General features: G+C 39.6%; 1 protein-coding gene across 2 annotated transcripts in view; it reads left to right on the top strand.

Annotated features, from left to right (window-relative positions):
- angpt1 (angiopoietin 1) overlaps positions 1 to 11,495 on the top strand; it is a 57,764-nt gene extending 46,269 nt beyond the window's left edge. For both annotated transcript variants that reach the window (XM_034124379.1, XM_034124378.1), the window contains 2 exons: positions 4,738 to 4,868; positions 9,594 to 11,495. In XM_034124379.1, coding sequence (XP_033980270.1) covers positions 4,738 to 4,868; positions 9,594 to 9,757 — 295 coding nt within the window. In that variant the 3' untranslated portion in view covers positions 9,758 to 11,495. The remainder of the gene's footprint in view (positions 1 to 4,737; positions 4,869 to 9,593) is intronic.
- Positions 11,496 to 22,367: the final 10,872 nt, after the last annotated feature.

Raw genomic sequence — 22,367 nt, 5'->3', positions numbered from 1 at the left:
ATGAATGAAACCAAAGCAGGCTAAGAAAAGTTGCATATTTTTTTTAATCTTTTTCAGTGGAGATTGTATTGAACATTCACACCATTTACATTTTTTTATAACTGTTGTTTTCATCAAAGTATCCCTTGAACTTTGTACAGCGAAGCATAGTGTACATTCCATTACAGACATTGTTTTATGAGCTTTTCCTCTTACATCTCGAGAGAAATAATTGTATAAAGTCACTTTGTGACAGCAATATCCTCTGTTAAGGGTAACACGGTGTGTTGTAAAATGGGAAGTGTCAGATAAAAGTAAGACTGCGAATGGGCGACACGTTAGCAGATCTGAGGCCCCACACCAATCCCAGCACGCTCAGCTGTAATGCAACACATATTGTCTACGTGTGGGGAGAAAGTGACACACTTTGGGAAAGACCAGTTCCAAGGAGTCATTCATAGGCACTTCTGTTATTAAATTAACTGCTTTTCTACCAGTATGACGTTTGATTTATGCTTTTTCAAGGCGATTTCTAAGGAGACTGGCATGTCTAACAAAACTCTTATCTTGTAAAATTCCAACTCACAAGTTTCTTTTTTTATATTAATGTTATGCTTGTATTTTTATGTGAAAGCTTGGACATTTATAAAAAAACACGGCTAATGGAAACAAAAGTTAACTCAAAAGTGGGAAGCCTTAATTTTTGTCTTGGCTGTAAATATTTTAATAATGTCTAGCAATAATGTTTGTCAAGATAGATGGGGATAACATATCAGTCATTGTATCGTAGTTTGAATTGGAAGGGCTCTCAGATAAACATAACTCAGTCATCTGATTCCTCACCTGACCCTCCTGAAATGAATTTCCCAGAGCATAGACTCATTTTGAAAATTGAATCTGCATCAAAGCTTAAAGGCATGTTTTCCCCTAAAATTACTGAGAAGAATAAAAAAAACACTTTTCTCTCTGTGAGAGGTTAGAGAGAACTATAGTCGTGCAAATAGTTTTATATACCCCAAGTTTTGAAGTTGCTCAGTTGGAGACATTTGCAGCCACGCCTCATACAATAATGATGTGTGGAATTGTAATTGTGCTGCTAAACACAATTGGATAATAACCTATAAAAGTTCAGCATTGTTTTTTTGAAACAATGCCCCACTGATCTGCTGTAAACAGTTATAATTGGAATGTTTTTTCTGCTGACACAAGCCCTTCATTACCTCTAATGACCTGAGCCCTCTCTTTAGATACATGCCTGCTCTCTGTCAAACTCTTACTGCCATTTGAATTTTCCCAAACTCTTGCTTAAGGAAATATAAACTAAAATGATACTGCAGCTATATTCCCATTTTTCAAATGTATAAAATAATTTGTGGAACTGGAATCTCAAATTCAGGATTGGCGTTTCCCATGGCAGCAGTTAGCCAGCATCTGATTGCTTATGTTGCTATAAGATGCACTGATACTAAGCGGAACGCATCATGTCAATCCTTTAAGTGTTGTGTCTTGCATTAGTTATTTAGCTTTTAACATTCAAAAATTGGGAGATTCCCTTGTGATTGTTCAGTAGAAATTGGAGATAGCAAGCTATGCTAACTACCTTTGTCTCAGAAAATGATAGCTAGTTAGCCTAGCTTGCTTTTTAACCAATTCAACTACTAGAAAACACTTTTACCTCATGTCATTTTAACACATAAGAAGTGTGACTTAGCTCTTAGCTGGCTAATGATGGCCGACTTTCTTTTATGACTTTATAAAATCGTAAAAGTTTAAGTTCACAAGGGTAGTATCAGCAGGTATCAAGTATCAGCTTGGAAGTCTTAATATCTTGGTGAATAAGGGAGGAAAAGCTATATGCATAACAAGATCAATGTAAAAAAAAAAGAGAACTTGTGCTTATGAGGACATGCACTGTTGCTGTTTCAACTTTCTGAATGTGTCAGAAGATCACAAACAAGCCGGCCTCCCGGGTTGATATTGGAATAATTACACGGCGGGTCGTGAAGCTCCCTCCCCAGGGGTGTCATTGAGTAAAACCAAATGATTCTGCTCACAGCTCAATATGTTGGTTACTAATGAGCCTTGACAAATGACATAACTAAGTAACTTTAATAGGAAAAATCTGATTTGCACGCATTGCCTGTTAAGTTCCTGTTCGGGCTGAGCAGATGTCTGTCCCCTGATTCATTTCATTAACATGATTTACTACAAACATCTCTTGTCTTTTTCTCTCTCATTCTTAGAAACAGGCCTCAGGAAAAGCATCTCTTCCTCTTGAGTTCATTACTTGGTCTATCTTTTCATTCCCCCACTTATCATTTGAGTGCATAATGGATCCTGACAGGAAAAACTGCAGATGTCAGTTGAGTTGGGGATTGTTGGTCCTGTAAATATGCAGCGCAGCCTGTAAACACAGCCGCAGACTATTTAAAGCAGCCTGTCAAAGTGTCATGCTGAAAATCCCTCTTCATGATGCTCCTTGGCGATTTGTCAGCGCAACAGAGAGCTTTGGAAAACGGAGGGTTAACGTGGAGCACAGTCTGTTCCTTATCAGAGCGGTAGCAGACCTCATCTTTGACATTGCATGTTTTATTCCTCAGAATCAGGAATTAGCTGATAGAAGTCATGCTTACCCGTAAGTGACTCGGTGTGTGAGACATCTGTTGCCTTGTAGACAACGGTTAATACTTCAGCATGTGTCACACACACACACACACACACACACACACACACACACACACACACACACACACACACACACACACACACACACACACACACACAGAGAGAAACCTGCCCATTTATACACACACCCAAGTGCTTATAATATACTCGCAGGCCCTTATCCAAACTTGCCATATCCAGTGGTCATTTGGTGCCACTGATTAGAAACATGACTCACCCTTACAATGTATTGGTTTACTGGCTTAGTGAATTCCCTACGGTGACCCGCAGTCACACTTTTTACTCTGCTGTACAAATCAGCCATTTACACAGCTGTCCAAATACAGAAGTCTTTCACGTTAAATGACTTTGTTTCCTGGGGAGTCTTCCAGTCTCCTTCTTTGAGCTGTTCAAGCTGACGCCTCGGAGCTGCACGCTTCACAAAGGCTGGTGGTGCATACAGAGCGTCGACTGAATGCATAACATATTTTTGTATTTGTTTCTTTCTCATCGGAAAACCCAAACTGGGTGCGAGGTTCACTTCACGCCCCATGGTCCCCTGTTGTCAAGAAAGGAACTCAGGAAATTGCTTTCCCTGGGAGTGAACCGTACTTAATAATATAGACCTCATTGGCACTCTTTGGATGTGCAATCATCTTCTTTTGGGAAACAGTGAAACCGAGAGGGCGTGAGAGAAACAGACATTAAAAGAAGAAAGGCAAGCGTGTGATGCAACAGGTTAGGGGAAGGCGTGTAACTGTAAAGCTGGCGAAGGGATGAAGGAATTGTCCGATCCGCCTGCAGCACTTCCCATTCACACCTCGAGTGAGTTCACAGTGGGACATACCCAGAATAAATCAGTTTTCAATTAGTGTGTTGGGTGTAAAGGAATTCAACATGGGAGTGACGGCTTATCATTCCCATGGACATGCTGTTTGTTGGAAAAATCCTCAGAGTGAAAAGTTGGCAAGGAATATTAGTACTTGCTATCTCTTTGAATCTTGCATTGGATGGATAGTAGCCATGTGATTACCAGCAGATATGTATAATAACACCATCACTCAACAATAGCTTTCTGTTTCTGTAGCACATGTGAAATCCATTGCGAAATTTCAACTAATAGCATGTGACTTTTTGTATTGTTAGTAGATATTCAGAGGAAAGTTTGTGCCAACAGAAAGATGCACGTTGACATTTGTTCACAGCACTGACTTGTTTTGGACAAGTACAGGAACGGGGTAGCATAACCTTAACATATAAAGGCGATGACACCAACTTCAGAAACCCTTACTTTATAACTATTAACATTCTGTTTTTTGTTTTTTTAAGATATATACAGTATATCTCTAACGTAAGTTTGCTAGAATGATGTACTTATGTACTTCAGCCGATTATATTGGTAATTAATAGATGGATGTCATGAGATGCCTCCATGTTCAAATCAACAGTACGATGCCCCAGCCTTTCAATTCACCACTGTCTTTAAAACGTCTAATTTGGTACATATTTAAGATGTTAAGCTTAGTCTCATCGTAAAGGTTCGGCACAGTGTGCACTCCAGTTATTGCACAAGTATCGTAATGCTTTTTCAATAGAACATCCTTTGAATTGGGCTTGATAATATATATAAATGATGGCCTAGCAGCAAAAATAGAGCAGTATGTTTGGTTTCATAAAATGATTAAATGTTGTAAAACAGTAGAAACCATGTAGACAGGTTGTGTATTAGTCAGTCAGTATTTAAGGTGTGAACGAACACACTCTAGCCCTGCGGATGGAAATGTGATTCCCAGACATTCCTTACACTACATGCTCTTTCCTCTCTGTCTCCCTCACTTTCCATCTGTAATATTTTTAAATAATCTTTCTTTATTTCCTTCTTTATTTGATCTTCTGTCCTCCCGGCTAATGTTGTTCCAGGTGTTCTACATGTACTTAATCAAAATAAAAAATAAATGCCTCTCTGGAGACATTTCTTGCAGCATGTTATGTCTCCTTGCTGTCTTTATTGCTTGCACTGCTCACTCCAGCACACTCCTCTCCCCCTGATGTGTTTTCATGTCCTGACTCCCTCCTCCTCCTCCCGTCTTTCAGGCTGTTCCTGAAAAGCCACAGTGGGACGGCAGGCAGACAGAGCAGCCTCGTGATCAACGGAGCAGACTTCAGCACCAAGGACATGGACAATGACAACTGCATGTGCAAGTGTGCTCTCATGCTCACTGGTGGTAAGTGCAGCGACAGTGCATCACAGTGGGAATAATCATACATTCATTTTTCTTTAAATAACACATCTAAATGCTCAACTATGTTCACTAGCTGGTCACGTAATGACCGTCTGCCATCAAAATCTATTTTGAAAGGGAGTCCTGATCAAAACAGCAGCCTAAGACACGTCACATAAATGAATAAACATCAGACTTAAAGGGCCCATGTCATGCTTTTCCGGTTATTACCCGTCCCCTTGTGTGTTATGAAGGTTTTTATGCATGTAAACGGTGTGCAGAGTCACAAACCCTCAAAGTACACCCTGTAGCGAGTAAAACTCTAACACAGAAAATACCTCCCCAAAACGCCTCGTTGGAGAAACGTCATTGTCCATTTGATTCTTCCATTTCGTTCCGGATACGGCATGATGTCAAGCCGTACCCGGAACGAAATGGACCAATCCGTGGAGCCGTTACGTTATGTCCGCCGAGCCGTTACGTTAAGCCCCCGCTGATTGGTCCAAATTGACCAATCCACGGACTTCCTCACACACAGGCAGCTCTGCTGATTTCTCCTCCCTGGCTGCAGGCTGATAACAGACGGTTGGGATCGCGGCGAAATTCTCTCTGCAGACCCATTCTCACAGCGTTTATCAACCTTTTTCTTACTCAATATCAAGCCACACTTATTGTTTTTACTTCGGCTGTGAGTTTGTGTGTGCTCAGGATGAGTTTGGCTGTGTTTCGCTAACAAGGAAACACCTCCACGGAGCTCAGTGCAATTCACAACGTCCCGACCAATCGGAGCACACTGTGCTCACAGGGAGGGTGGGGGCTGGAGCTATGGGAGCTACAACGAGCCGTTAAAGGCAGAGAGTGAAATTCAGTGAATACAAGTAGTTTACAGAGATGCTGTTTGAGAAACCAATGTGAGTTTGGAAAAATGCACAGTATAAATCTATTTTAGTAGACCTCAACAATGGAATTATGATCAGTGGAAATGGCCATGACATGGGCCCTTTAAAACAAAACAGCAAAAAAGTTCAAACGGCAGCAGATCCTGTCTCGTTTACTATGAGTTTTGGTTTGCCTTTATATTACAGTGTGTTTAATGTCAAATGCACAGTTTCCTTGTCAAATTAAGTTATTCAATTGCCTTACACTCTGTATTTCTAAAAATAAATAAATACAATTAATAAAGAACACTAGGCTTATTTTAAAAACTATTTAAAGGGCAAAATCCGTGCCATATGCTTTGCTGATAGTGGGTGAATGAGTGTGTAGTATGGGGGGTGCGTGTGTATCTGCGTGTGGGTGAGGGACATTACAAAGGTGTGTAAATCTATTCTATACAACACAGTTTGTTTAATATTGTTGTGCTTTAAAATCCTTTTCAAATTATAAACAAAAAGCGTTAACACAAATATCTCATAACGTAGATCCGACCTTTTCATTCTGCTCTTTAAGTGCACCAGAATGATGCATTTCAAATGTACAAAATGTTCTCTGGAGCATGCCGCTCTGATGTGAGCAACATACCGTCACCTGATCCACTACTTAAAGCAGCTCGAAATGATCATTTAATCATTTGCTGTCCTTTTCTCTTCTGAATAAGCTTAGCAAGCCTGAAGTTCTCCTGTTTCTTCCCCCATTAGAATTATATTCAGCAACTCTTTCTCACTCTCAGCTATTAAATTAGGGAGTACAATGTCATAGAAATCATGCATAAAGAACAAAATATGCCATAGTTGTCATAAAATGAATCTTTAAGCATGTGTATCTTTATGGCAGCAACAACTGCGTACAATAGCATGATGTAGCCATTCTAAAAAGCTATTTTCTCTCATTTACTTTTACGATCAGTCCCACCATGTTCACTGCCCAGTCATTAGTGATCACAGCCTGCTTTTGACATGCTTGCAACAGGCTAACATGGCCACTTATACCTCTATCTGCACCAATTAGCCTATATTCTATATGCATCCCCACCCATGCACTGTGGTTGGCAACCAGCACAATATAAAGATCCCTGGGCGCGGCACCAAGTGTCAGGGAGATTTAAAATGACTCTGCTTCCCCTGCTGTGTAAGGGGAGCCCGGTGACCCTCGCTGTCACCTCATAGCAGCTCCATTGCTGTGAGAGTCTTGACCTGGTACTAATCAAGCATTTTAAAGTGCAGATTTAAGATCAGGTTTACCTCTTAGGTCATTTTGAATGCACTGGGTTAAAGGGAACTGGCATCCGATCACTAATCAACACCCCTACTCCCGCTTGATTCATAGCCTGCCTATGGCCAGCCATAATGGAGAGGCATGACAGCATGTAGCCTGAGTGGAGGCCGAACCCAGCCCTGTGCTACAGTAAATACAGCATATCAGTTGATGTATTCCCTGCATTTAAATGATGTAAGTGTCTGGAATATACAAGAGGAAAAATACTTCTGCTACATTTATGAGGACAACTGCAGCATGCCGTGTGAAGAGTACAGAGGAGGATATACTGTGGACACACACACACACACTGTAATGTATTTACACAGCACTAGAACACACAGTAGGGGTTCAGCCCTGACAGTAGTAGGTAGGGAGATCCCTGTCCCATGAGAACAAACTGAAATAGAGACTTCTTTTTTTTTTTAAAGAAGACATCCCCACTGTTTTTACAAGTCTTTTAAAATCTCTGGTCTGGAAACAGAGAGGGTACCGATCATTAATCCCAAAGCTTTGCTGCTGTGCACACTGAATGTTTATGTGTGCAATTAAAGTCATGTGGTCTGCAGTTTATCAACAAGTGAGGGATGGCAAGTGGGAGACATTCACTGTTTTCTGCATTAGCATTCAACAGGGGGTCAAACAGTGTCTCAATCAAATCAAACGGCAGGTTGCACTTTGTCATGCTGTCAAACCCCGTACCACCTATGTATCAACCACACAACACCAGATGTACTACTGCTACTGTCTACTATTTCTCTCTAACTTTCAACATTTTTGGTTTTCAAGTGGTTTGAACAAATTCTGTTGAGATTTAATTATATCTTACAAGCTTTTTGAACGTTTTCAGGGCTACTAGAGGGTGGTAGAAACACATGTTATGCACAGAATCAACATATTAGCTACAAACAAGGTGTTTAACGTATTGCATTTTTACACGTCCAGAACATTGTAATTTTAATCCGGTAGCTCTGTTTTGTTCTTGTGGGGAATTGAAAGTGGCTTAATTAGAGTTATTTGCAAAAAATAATATTAAAGAGGCTAAATGCCCTTATAGATGAGGGAACTGCACAGTTCTGACAAAATCCATGTGTATTTGTCACCACCACCGATAACTTTTTCACTCTGCATAATTATTTATTCCATTTCTAATTTAATAAAACATTTACACATTGAACCTTTACCCATTTTTGGTCCATCAACACATGTGTCAAGTGTGGTACCTCTTCTGACAGAGCTCCCCAGCTTGAGAAGCTATACCTATAAAAAGCTAGTGCAATTGCATTACTGTTTCCAACTACTTTCAGCATCCTGAAACTCTAAACAGCTGTAGAAATATAAAGAGGTGTCCACCAGTGTCCATGCTATGTTGTGTACGTGTCTTATGCTGTAGCAGCCATCAATGTAAAATGTAAAATGTATAATGTGCGACCCCTGCTAGCAACAAGGGCAGAACACTGCTCCTGATTACTGACAGGTCTTTTGAAAAGTCAGGCTGTAGGCCGACGTGGTATTCAAATGTGAGAGGAGAGGCACAACGATGTGTCACTGTGACGGACACGTGCCATGCCTCGCATATGTTCTATATCTGACTGTATCCGTGAGGACCTGCTCCCTGTTCAGATATAAGAGATGAATGAAAGATATCTAGGATGGAATGGATACGTTTAGTACATCTGTCATCAGAAATATATCATATTAGTAATACTGTAGCATGGCAACACTTTATTCATAAAGTATATTCACTTGAATTCTTTAAACATATATATATATACTCAATTTCAAAAGGTGGCAGGTAAGATATGCCAACACAACACAACAAAACAATTAGGCTAAATATAAATGAGCTTTAAGCAAGGTAAGATAAAAGTGAGGATCACTGTCTTTAGGAATCTAAAGAAGCTGCATGGTGGATATTTATGGGCAGGGTTTTTCCACAGATTTAGTCGATAATGAGAGAAGGTCGCCTCTCCATACTTGTCAAAGTGTTAACTGCTTCTATGGCCTTAGCGAGAGAGAGCTACAACATTTAGAACTAGCAATACATGTCTTGAAATCCTTCCAAGACAAGAAGCCTATGTGCATCTTCAATTGTATAAAAGACCTTTTAAGTCCAAGCAGTCTACTCTCTCTTTTTAGTGCCAGATATCCTTTAGGGAAAGTATGAAATGAGTCACCTTGGGAGCAGAATAAAAGTTTCCCATGGCATTCAGTACTTTGATGTCTGCTGTGCTGGAGCTCGTGCACATGCACACTCTTTGCTTTAAATAGAACGAGGTACGGAGAGCGTTCAGCAACAGGTACTGGCATGCCACTGAACCATGTGACAGTAACACATTGAGCAGATAGCAGTGAAATGGTGTCCCATGGCCCAGTGGGAGAGGCCATGGGAAACTTCCAACCTTTACCAAGGACACAATTTATGATAAAGGTGAATGTATCAACACCTTGACAAAACAATACTTAATGAAATCCCTTGTCTGTTGCTAAAATGCTTTGTTTGTCCTTGTTCTTTCCCCACTTCTCTCTATTCAGGTTGGTGGTTTGATGCCTGCGGCCCGTCCAACCTTAACGGCATGTACTTCACCCAAGGGCAACACATAGGGAAGTTGAACGGTATCAAGTGGCACTACTTCAAGGGCCCCAGCTACTCGCTACGAGCCACGGCCATGATGATCCGCCCCCTGGACTTCTCCTAGTCTTCTGAACTTTGACCGTCCAAACGGCTATGTATAACATTACAGGGACGCTTCCTATTTTATCCTCTAGTCTCATCTCATTTCGCTGGCTGTGGGAGTCATCCAATAAATCTTTTTTTTATTCAACCTGGTCCATCCCCAGAGCAGTGGTGATGGCTGTGCTGCTGTTGCTTGCTCACCTTTCCCCTCAATGAACTGGAAGTCAGCCACGAGGAGGAAGTAATGCATGGTTCACCTGAACTGATCTCTGTTCCACACAGATTCACAAACTTGACAAAAATAGGTGGGTTATCTCACATGAAATGTGTGCACATTTTGAGCACAATGCATGGTGTCAAACTAAATATTTTTGCATTTTTCGTTTTGGACCTGCGGCTGTAATAATAATAATGAGGACTGGAACTCTTCTGAATGAAAAGCAGCGCTGAAACTGCAGGGCAGAACTTATCTGGACGAGAGATATTGCTTTTAAAATAATTTTGCTCACAGAGCCCATAAATGTTACCCTTGTATTATATATTGTGTTTTTTAGTATATTTGTTATCCCAACTTTAGACGGCATATAAAGGGAGATGAAATTGTATTTTGTACTGTACAGTGTATTCTGAATTTCTATCTTTATTGTGGATAAAACACTTAGTGTTTAAGGTGACATTGAACTTCAAGTAATGACTTTTTAATAGTTACCAATGTCACAGTATTTGCTGGCAATTACACACGAGCTGTCTCGACACAGTGTGATGATTTGTAGAGTTCAATATGCTGGGGTTGTTATTGGACTGCGATCTATTTGCCTTTTTTATTGGCCGAGAAACTATGAATACCTGCCAACATTCAGATTATGAACGATCACCTTACTTCTGCTGAATATGAAAAACAAGGTCATTAATACAGATGCACATTATTAGTGATGTATAACAATTATAGCTGTGTGCCGATGGAGAGGGGAGAGAATGCATGAACAACATTTAATACACAGAATACTCCTGAGTGTAATGATGAAGTATCACGTCATTATCCCTCTATATTTACAACGATGTAAGTGCTTATATTAAGCTGGTGTCCCACATGTACAGAGTGCTAAAGATAGAGGTGGAAGTTCATATTAATCAATCTTATTTCTAACGTCATGAAACATTAACATTATAAAGGCTGCTCCTAACCTCTCACCTTAAGACAAAGAGCAGATCTTTAACACAAGTCGCATCCAAGAAGTTTCTCACAGACATCCACATGACACAGCCTCAGCCAGTTTCTGTTTCTCATCAAAGCAGCTTTGGAGAAAAACAAAAGCAGCTGTTATAGGATGTGAAGCATGAAATTAATGATTCCAACAAGTAGTTTGAACACATATCTCATAACTTCAGCTTCAGAATCTACTGTGGAATATTTACTAAAGGTACATGTGGCGAGGACAGAGTTTATCTGGAACTTGTAAAGCCACAATTGACATGTTTATTAGCATAACAATTGCATAATTTAATGTGTGTGTGTACGCAAAGCAGCTTTCCTGAGGAAGGCTATTATTTTTTTCTGTTTATCTGCCAGTAGTACAATGGTGTTTTGAAGTTGAGCATAACACATAGACACTAGGATAATAACCCTGGAGAAATGTGCCTTTGATAACTCTGCTTTTACCTCATCGAATTCCAGATTTGCAGATTTATTTAAACATCTTTTGTAACATGTGGAAAGTTTTGTGTTGCTAGATTAAATAAAAGAGAAAATATTTTCATAATGTGTTAAGGCTGCACTCTTTGTGCCAAATTGATATATTGATAGAGGGGTTTAAAATTAGGGTTGCAAGCTTGCTATTTTAAAGTTGAAATCTCCCGATACAAACGCTACATTGTATCTCATACAAAGAAAGTACATGTTGAAGAAAGAAAAGATCAATCACATAGATAGGTGTTCTTCTAGGGCTGGCCAACAGAGGAGGCCGAAGTACTCAGATTGTGTACTTAAGTAAAAGTAGAAATACCAGAGTGTACTGTAGGAATACTCCGTTAAAGTAAAAGTACACAAGTATTGGCATACAAATTAGTACTCATTCTGAAGATTGTTCCAATTTTGAGAATAATATAATATACATGTTTTGATTATAATTATTGATCATTAAAGTGTTATCAAAGCTGGTAAAGGTGCAGCTAGTTGTAATGACTTTGTATACTGCAGGGTAGCTTGTGAATTTACTCCAGGTGGAACTAAAGTCTGATTTAAGAGTTGATTATATTTCACATCATTAATCCAAATCTGTAGTAACTAAAGGTATTACTGTAAGATAATGTAGTGGAGTAAAAGTACACAATTGACCTCTGAATTGTAGTGGAGTAGAAGTACGAAGTAGCATGAAATGGAAATACTCAAGTCAATTAAAAGTATCTCAAAATTGTACTTAAGTACGGTACTTGAGTAAATGTACTTAGTTACTTCCCACCTCTGCTGGCCAATATATTGATATACATGGATCATGTTTTCATTCACTTTGTCATATCCAAATCCACATGTTCTTCAAAATCTCATTGTGTAAATATTCTATAAGAGCAGCCACAGTATCGTCACAATATTGATATCAACGTATTTGGTCAAAATAATGTGATATTTTACATATTAACTGTGGCCCAGATCTACTTTATTCATCCTATTTTGGGACCAAATGAGATGTTTCAAACATTAAACTACCTCTCTGCCCAGGACGTAAAGTAACTATTGTCTCAAATGGTGACTCTTGCTAGCATTTGGCAAAGACAGATTGCTAAAGTGTCAAACGATGCTGTCGGGACCCTTAGTGTCTCCTCATAGTTGACATTCCTGGGCCTAATCAGAGGTTAAACAAATTACTGCAGTCTGCAACCCACTGGCGTCCTTCAGCGCCTGCACTGACCCGACACCCTCACTGGAATGTGTTCAATAGACCTCTGGAGCAGTGGAGTGTGAAGAGAGTCCGCACACGCTGGCAAACACCTATGTGGGTCTTAAGCTGTGTCCTTTGTTGGTGTGAGGATAGAAGAAACAGAGAACCACTTCTGAACCAAGGAAAGTTTGTCTCCGGTGGATATTTATGATGTCAAAGAGGCGTTTCACTTGTCAACTCCACATATGCACGTTCACACACACACACGAACAGGCCGCTCTGCTGAGCGTGGATCATTTCCTGTTAGCTGAGGAAGAGGAGAGGGCTGCAGAGGCGATGGGACTCCCTGAGGGTCTGAGCTACATACAGACGGACAGCGCTGGACCTCAACCAAATCAGATATGACAGAGTACAGTACCTGCAGTAAGAACACTCGGGGCCCTGGATCCCCTAAAGAGACCACCTGCTCACATGGAAATGAATAAAAACGTTAAAGATACATGGACAAAGGAAGTGGAAGTAAAAATAGATCATATATCTTTTGCTCATCTGCTTCATATCAGATTTTATCATAAACCGCTTTAAGAATGTGCTTCTAACTCTAGTATTATTAATCCAGTACAAAAGTTTTGCATCAGCACAAACCATTATTTGTAACAGCTGACATTGTTGGACTTGGAAAAAGTGAAGTCACAAAGCTAAATTAATCTGTTGATCAGCGATCATTGTGTTGTACTGGAGTAGAAATTAAGTATTAAAATATGAGTAAAATGACAAAAAGGTCATTTAGATTCAAATCATGTGAGGTGCAAATAGTAAAGCAAGGCAAATAATCTACATAAACTCAAATAAAATCAAAGAACACAAAAGAACCAGGTGAACACAATAAGGTGGGAAAACACAGAGACAGGAAGTAAACAAACTGTGACAAACTGCTATGTGAACAAGGCTAGTTGTCAAGTTAACTATCTGAAATAATTAATTATCAGAATATTGGGAGATTTTATTTTTCATGTAATTTAGCTAACATGACTTAAACATTATAGCTTGCTTTTGTGATTCCAGTTTTCTTATTTATGGTATGGTATTTATGGTTGTCCTGATTAGTATTAAATGTCATCTCATGGCTTTCTGATGCTGTTTTCACATTTTCACGTTTGCCAGGGCTCCGGAAAAGCCTTCACAGGCCAACTGCTGTCTTCAGACTTTTATTTGGAAGTGTGTTTTATCACTGCATTGCTGTAAGTTGCACAGCATTTTTCGAGGGAAATGAAAGCCCAATGCTTTGGCTGTCTACGACATTGACATCATTCTTGCCTGTTCTTAAAAAAAACGACTGGGTTTCAATGTTTTCTTTTTGCGGAGCAATCTCCAACATCAGCAACCAAAGAAATCTGTTTGACATAACTGGCATAAGATCGACCACTAATAAGGCAAACATGTTTAAAAGCTGAAATGGCACTGGGGAATGAACTCGTAAATGTATCAAATGCAAGTCACCCGGCAAAAATTATATTGTGCAACTCCAAGTCATCTACTTTTCACTGCAGTAGAGTGTAATACCAAGTCAGCTGTGTGGTCTCCGCAGAACTATTAAGATTTGCTGTTATAGAATCACAGTTCTTCTTATTATGTGCAGGACGTTAAGATTTCTATGTCAAGATAAAAAGGCTTTCTATACAATGCAGGTTTGAGTACAACATCCTGTGGTTTAGCTAAATAAATAGAGTATAAGAATGTAAACGTGATTTGAGGTGAGGGACTCCCTCATCTAGAAAAACTCAAAAGAAGCCTGATCTGATAGATGGTCTGTGGGAGTGAGAATGACACTTGGTGTACACAGAGGGTGTGAAGCTGAGAAAGGCTGCAGGTCCCGGCAGGAGCCATTCAAACTGATAAAAGCATGAAGGCTTTTTAGTTGAACGAAAAGAGCTTAAGAGTATCTTTCTCTTTGAAATTGTAAGTAAAAGCCAAATCCTCTAACATGGATCCCAGAGAGCCTTTAAATCATTTTAAGACATCCTGAGAAGGTCAAGCTTAAGAGCATTTGCTTGATTGTTTCATACATAAAATAAAGTGTTTGTTTTTTTTCTTTTACCGGAAAACATTTGGAAGAATAAACCCGGCGATCCTATTTTGGGCTTTTGATTTCAGAGCTCAGTGTTGGTCACATTATAAAAGTTGATGTAACGAGTGAGAAGTGTGTGGCCAATTATTGCTCCAGAGGCTGCTGCGGTCAGAAGTAATGAAGTGTGATTGCTGACTGACGCGATGCTAGCCAAAAGCAACATGTTTTTATAAGATCTCTGGTAACAAGACCATGTCTCGAATAGGCCAGATGTTTTACTTACAGTACACACTCGATATCTCTAACATACTGTACAGTGGATGTAGCATGCACATCTCAAAGCTTTAAAAACCAAACTAAGTCTAATTTTTCTAATAGTATTTACTAAGGTCAATATAAGTCAAGTCATGTCGATTTTAACTGTATAGCCCTAAATCACTTATTTCGGATAAGAGAAAATTCCCCAAACAAAATTCCTTAATGGGAAACAAATATGGGAAAAACTCTGGAAGAGCTACTGAGAAAGGATCCCTCTCCTAGAAGGGACAGACATCAAATATATAAATACTGTTGTGGAAGTTGTGTCAGTCAGTTGGGAAATTACATGTGGCAGTCCAGGGTTGCGGTCGGATAATCCAAAAATCAACTCCTAAATTCTAACCCTATCGTCTATTCCTTGACCTCTGAGTGAAACGTCACGGGGTTAAGGGATAGTGGATAGGAGAATTCAAAAGGATTTAGGAGAAGAGACTGTGGTACTTTAGAGCAGGGGCGGTTCTAGGGGGGGGGGGGGGGCAGACTTTGGACCCCCCTGTGGCCCCCCTGAAAATGAGTTTATGATTAAACAATTTCTTGGCTGACAGAATAGGCGGAACTAACGAAATCATTCCAATGTGTACTATAGGACAGTAAAAAAAAAAAAAAAAAGTTTAAAAGGGGAGTGATTAGTAAAATATGCATAAATAGAAAGAAAGAATGCTAACTAGGTAACATAAGATAAGAATAAACAAGTTTAAATGATTTGTTATTGGTTGTGATCATATTCTAAAGATGTTTGGATTATTGAAAAGTATACAGCTCCCTTTCATCTGAGTGTTGAGAGCTGCATCCATAAATTTATTTTGTGCTCAAAGTGCACCAGATTGATGCACTTAACTTCAACATTTAAAAACAAATCTTCCCGGGGGTGCATGCCCCCGTACCCCCCTAGAGGATGTGAGGTCCACCCCCAAATAAAGCAGGTTAAAAATAATTAAATTGTAAACACTGAAAACGGGTCCCACAGACCCAAACAGCACACAAAGGTTAAAGGTAAGCATATCATAATGTGTAATGAAACAAATACCAATAACTGTATTGCATTGTTTTCTTATGCGCAATTACTTCATACCGTCTTTGTCTTTTTCGTCCTGCATTTATTGTGCCCCCCTCAGAAAATAACTGGCCCCAGCCTGGCCCCCCCAGTCAAATTGGTCTAGAACCGCCACTGCTTTAGAGAATCCGGTTGCGGTCGGATAATCCAAAAATCAGCTCCTAACGTCTAACCCTATCGTCTATTCCTTGACCTCTGTGTGAAACGTCACGGGGTTAAGGGATAGTGGATAGGAGAATTCAAAAGGACTTAGGAGAAGAGACTGCGGTACTTTAGAGAATCCGACTGCACTTTCACTATCCGACGTGTTTATGATGCGCCAGCGGACGTCATGAATGTGCGTCTGCTGCTGTGGGGAAACTATGGAAACTACAGTTTTCTATACAGCGGACTACAACATGGATGTATAATAAGAACGAGGGACTACTGTAAACTCATCTAGAGACTCTGCACCGTGCTCTGATGCTGTTGTTTTATGCTTTATGAACGTGGACAACAGAGAAACATATTCTTCATGACCAAAGTTGGAATTGAAATGAAAAATGAAAGTGAAACTTATGCTCGTCACCAGGCACGTGCACACATAGACATCATTAGGGGCGTTCACACCAAGTTCTTTTCCCACAATAGTTCATGAGAACTCAGTTCATGAGAACTCTTTTAGTTCTGATGAACTAAAGCAGATCGCGTTCACACTGCAATGAGTTCCTGGGGGTGGATTAGGCAAATGAAGCCGCTGACGTCACTTCTTCTTCTTCTGCTTTGGGTTTACTCTACTGGCAGGCCGCAAACCACTTCACGGCGTATACTGCCACCTGGAGTCCCCGGCCGGAAGTCCCCGGAGTTGGGGACTGGCTTCAGTAGAAGCCTTCCGAGTAAATCGCCAGAACGCCGACACCTCCTGATCTCCACCGCTCCCATGTTTTCTTTTGTGTTGCCATAAGTTAGTCTCTCTGCGTTTGTGCGCTGGGCTAATGCTAATGCTAATAATGCTAATGCGAGGATAATAAAATGGCGGCTTCACAAAACGTTTTGGGAGTTTTACGGGGCGTGGTTTGCATTCCGCCCAGCCAATCAGACATAGGAACCTTTTTCTCCCACGAAAGTCCCTGCTCTCTAGCAGGGACGGAAAAGGGGGTAAAAATGGTTCTGATGAACTAATTTAGTTCAGGGGGCTTTTTGGTGTGAACGCAAATATATCTGAGTTCTGATGAACTATTGTGGGAAAAGTACTCCGGTGTGAACGCATTTAGCTAAGGCAATTTATCATGGGCATAGGTACAGGCTATACTGTACTTAAAGTGAATACAGTCAAATATGTATCTAATAACGTCATCACAATCGCCACATTGATATGCAAATTAGGCGTTAACTAGGTACACTAATTAAAATGTGCTAATTTGCATGCAGTTACCACGGCATTGTAGGTGAAAAGGATACAATAAAAAAAAAAAACATCACCTCACAACTTCCCCAGATAGTTACTTACGTCAAGTCAGTATTTTCCCCTGAAATGTTATGTTTAAATGCAGATTAGCTTTAAATCTATAGATTAATTCAGACATGGTAGTAAAACGAACACCATTTATATGTGTTTCTTGGAAGTTTTATTTCCATTAGAGTGAAAGAAAACATGGATGCAAAATAGACCAAAATAACAAGTCCATGAAAAAACGATCTTTTTGCCTGTAATGTCCTTAAACAGTAACTTCATCATTTTGATTGTTGGCTGCTAATTTATAACTATTAATTGTACTAGTTTTTTGTCTGCTCTCTGCATTGTGAATACTAAAGAAGACCATTGTCTCTGTGTTAGCTGATTATTTTATAGAATTCTGTTGAGTATTAAACAATTGCGTGAGTGTGAGGGTATTAAAATAAATTGGTCAGTAAGTCAGAGATGTGCAACTATATTTAACTTTTTGTTTTACATTTTTTTTTATAAATGATTATGGGAAGTGCCCTTTTTCTCACTTGAGCACCCGCCCCCCACAATGTCTGTGCACGTCCCTGCTCGTCACCCTCTCCCTCCGGTCCACATTAATACAAATGATCCCAATACGTATGATTGTATGAACCATGAAAATATCTTAAAACCAATACAAATGTATTTATTATAAAGGTTAGTCCTTAACATCTATCACTGTGTATATCACCATTCAAACGTCTTTTAAAAGTTGAACAAACCCCACACAGCTCAGTAAAGACTGTGAAATGTTGACTTTATTTGATCATTTCAGTAAAAACTAACGTTCATATTTCTCTTTTTGATTATAATACTGATGAACGTTCAAAACAAAGCACTTTTGGCAAGTTACCACATACGTTTTAAAATGCTTAATAAGCACCGTAACTTTCATGATATCATTTCTCGGTCATAATCGGTTGTTTCCGTGAACGGCCGACTGTTGTGTGACGGCAAATGCTGCGACTGCAAGGCATTGTGGGGCAGCATTTTCTCCTCTCCTTTCGTAAAGGGAGGTCCAGTGGTTCCTAAGCTAAAGGAGGTTATAAAGGAAGTTTGAAACCTCCTTTCCTATCATCTAGAGAATTCGAACGGCACTTATCATGGCTGCCACTGAGGGACTTCCGGGTCATTTCATTCCGTTATGAATGTTCCTAAGCTAAATGGACTATTCGACTTCAGCCCTGGCCTTCACTCACAAAAAAACATTTTGTTGAATTGTACACATTTTTCGAAACTCTATTGACTGACATGCAATGACTGGGACTGATGGAAGAATCTGCGAGGAATGAACTAGGAGCAGAGAAATAATCATATTTTAAAAGACAGCAGCTTCATAAGAGGCCAACAAGAGTGACAAGGTGTGTCAGTGTGCTGAAGGATAGTTGTGACCAGCTATCCAGGCCAGTCTCTAAAGACTTTCCATGGTGTAAAATGCTGCTGCTGGAGTACTAGTGCTGATATCATGTCTACCATCCTCTTAAAATACTCTGTCCAACAATATAAGTCTCATGAAGAAAGGTGTTTTAACGCGTATTCCAAATTGTAGAGAAACATGCATTCTTGTACTCAGGGGACATTGACAGAGGATTACTCAAAAAGTACATAGTAAAAGTAGGCTACTTCATAGTATTTGTGGGAGTAGTTTCACTAGTACTGAGTCCAGTCATTTTTTCCCTCATCAAAATTTAGCAGAAGTGGCTTAATGTTGTTCTAAGGAGGGGACATTGACAGAGGATTTCAACAACAACAAAAAACAGACTAGAAGTAGGCTACTTCATTGTATTGTGGTAGTAGGTGTAAGACTACTGAGTCCAGCAGTAGTCACAACAGGGAGCAGGGCACACAAGAACCACTAAACAGATTATTGCTCTTTAGCAAATATTAGCATGCTAACACGCTAAACTAAACTAGCATGGTAAACATCATACCTTCTGAACATTAGCATGTTGGCATGTCATTGTGAACATTTTAACATGCTGGTGTTGGCATAAGCTCAAAGCTCATGTAGCTCAAAGCACCACTGCTTCAAATAACAACTCCTTATGCTATGTAAAGCTGTTTGCAGTGAACAGTGACACAGAAAACATCTTTGTCATAAAACAGTGCCATTTAAATCCTATTTATATGTAAACACTCGCCACTCCAAAGAGCTCCTGTTTTCTTTTTTATCATACTCCTTCTGTTTCCATCCTCCTTATATTGTAAAACACTGTCATGACACCTGCCAAATAAATCCAAACCAGGGACCTTTATCCTCCTTCGTCTGGCTCCAGCAGGGCTCTCTGTTATCCTGCCGGTCCCTCTGCAGGGGACGAGGGTTTCCTCTCAGCCTCCTGGCCAGCCCTCTCTGACCCCTGTATTAAGTTTGCTTTAATTTATTGTCCTTCCATCTTTATTTATCAAGGCCAAGTTGCATAGTCAAACATTAACATACAGCCTCTTTTCGGAAGGAAGTATTAGTGGATTACATAGTAGTTTACTTTTCCTGGGCCAGAACCGATTTGTGTGGCTGGCCTCTTTGTCGAGGTCAGCATTGTAGGAAGGCAAGAACCCTCTGTACTTGGATCAAAACTGTAGCCTAGTTATCATTTCTCAAGAGCCATATGTTGAGCTGTTACAAATGTTAGTTTTGACTGAAAAAAAAAAGACACAATCCTTTATACTCTGCAGATTAGAGGTGCAAAACATCCTCTGAATTGTGGCAACTGTTTCTTTGACACATTTTTCAAAAATAAACTAAGCTACTGCTGCAATCAAGATGATAATTATGAATATATGACTCACTTATACACTAGGATGTTGATTTGATCATTGCAAAAACAGCATTCCAATTATGTGCCAAATCCCCCCGAGCATAACACACATCAGAGTTACTTTCAGAGGACAGAAAAACAGAGACCCTCACAGAGGCATTCCTGCAAAATTAATGCACATTAGTAAGGACGGCCAAAAACAACAATCTCAGAACAAGCAGTGAAAGGTAAACAAAGCAGCAACATCCCAGATGTGATAAGCACCAGGAGACACAGGTGCAGTCTCTCCACATTTGGACTTCCTGTTCCTTAAGTGGGGTCGACCACCTGGTATATTTGGCCCAAAACTTAAGAGTGGACTTTAATTCAGGAAATGCACTGGATTCCCACCTGCAAAATTCATACATTTGAAGAGGCTGAGATGGAAGGAAAACTATCTGTAGACATTGTACATTTACTAGAAATCATCATATGGTTAATGGCTCTTTAATTAACATTATCATCACTTTTAGCACCCATAGATCCACTATTTGGTGTCTTGCACTCATTTTGTCCCTCTGTTTTTTATCAAGTGTCTCACACAATGCCTCTCATAGACCATAATTGACACAAAAAAGTGCAATTACTAAGGCAGGGAAATTAATCAAACAGGGTGAGATAGTTAGCCATAATACTTTCTTTAGTATACGATGATAAACCATGCTAGACAGTGCACATCATTGTGATTTAATTCAATATACTGTGTGACTGTTGCTGGTGTGTTTTTCTACTAAGTTTATATCAAGTAAAAACTTAAAATAGTGAGTTGAAGAAACCTTTTAAGTTAAAGTTAAAGCCTTTTATTGTCATTGTCAACGAGATTTCAGAGTGCAACCCTGTCCCAGTGTGCAATAACATACATAACATTAAAAACACGGAAGTAGGACAATAACATGCATGACATTAAAAACACGGCAGTAGGACAGACAACATGAACAATCATATGGGGGGAATAGATAGTTAAAAATGTTGATATAAAAATAAAGTGCATTTAAAATGTGTATGAGGTGTATATGTGTGAAGATGGTTACGGTGTGGTGGTTAAGCAGCCTGACCGCCCAGGGGCTCTCTCCTCCCAGAAGGCAGGAGAGAGAACAGTCTGTGACCTGGGTGAGAGCTGTCCTTTATTCTTTTATTTGCTCTGCTGAGGCAGCGGGAGGTGGAGATGTGTTCCAGAGAGGGCAGGGGGCAGCCGATGTTTTTTTTTGTCCTTTGGAGTTTTAAAGTGCCTCAACAATGAAATCACAGCAGCCTCTGCTGGTAGACTCGCGCCCTCACAGACTGTTTGTGTCGACTGGCATCCAAATTGTTCCAGGTCCCTGCAGACCTGCTGTCATATAAATACAAGCAGCCTCGGGGGTAATATCCAGCTATGCTTTGAAAGGTATATTTAGGAAAGCTCCAGGTGGTGCTCCACAAAAGAAACAGGCTTTGAGGGCTGCCAGATGGTTTCAGTGTCCTAATGTGACTTGTGTTACTAAATCTATTATAGTATCCAAAACTCTGACGCAGGAGGTATATTTATAATAAAAAAAAAAATGTAATCCTAAAGCATGACTGTGTATATTTATATATAAATTACAGAGATTAGTTTGAATGAAATAAACACTCGACGACCATTGGTTTATTATTAATTTCATTTTTTGATTTTATTTTAACAATCATACTACTATACATATTCAATAGGAGGCTTATGTGACACAAACAGTGTTTTCTTCTCCATGAGACTTGGCCATTTTAGTTTTAAGCTTCTTTCTTTTTTAATGCATTATCCTGTGAGATTCAAATATATATATATATAAAAATATATATATATGAAAAATACAAACTTTAAAAAAAAAACATATATTATTTAGTATCAAAGATAATTAATGAAGGATGGATTATAAGCCAATTGTGTTTGTAAAAGAAGCCTCTCAACACACCGTGAAAGCCTTTGATTACCTGAGGTCAGAAACCAGTGCACTAGATCATTAGCAGAAGGCTGTATCCATCCTGGTGTTGTATTTCCTACCCTAAGACTGCAATGAGCCTGTTTGTCCTTGTGGAGGAGCAC

The sequence above is a fragment of the Trematomus bernacchii genome, unplaced genomic scaffold (assembly GCF_902827165.1).
Source record: "Trematomus bernacchii unplaced genomic scaffold, fTreBer1.1, whole genome shotgun sequence".
Lineage (NCBI taxonomy): Eukaryota > Metazoa > Chordata > Actinopteri > Perciformes > Nototheniidae > Trematomus > Trematomus bernacchii.
Note: the sequence above shows the minus strand (reverse complement) of the source record. Positions and strands in the feature narration are given on the sequence as shown.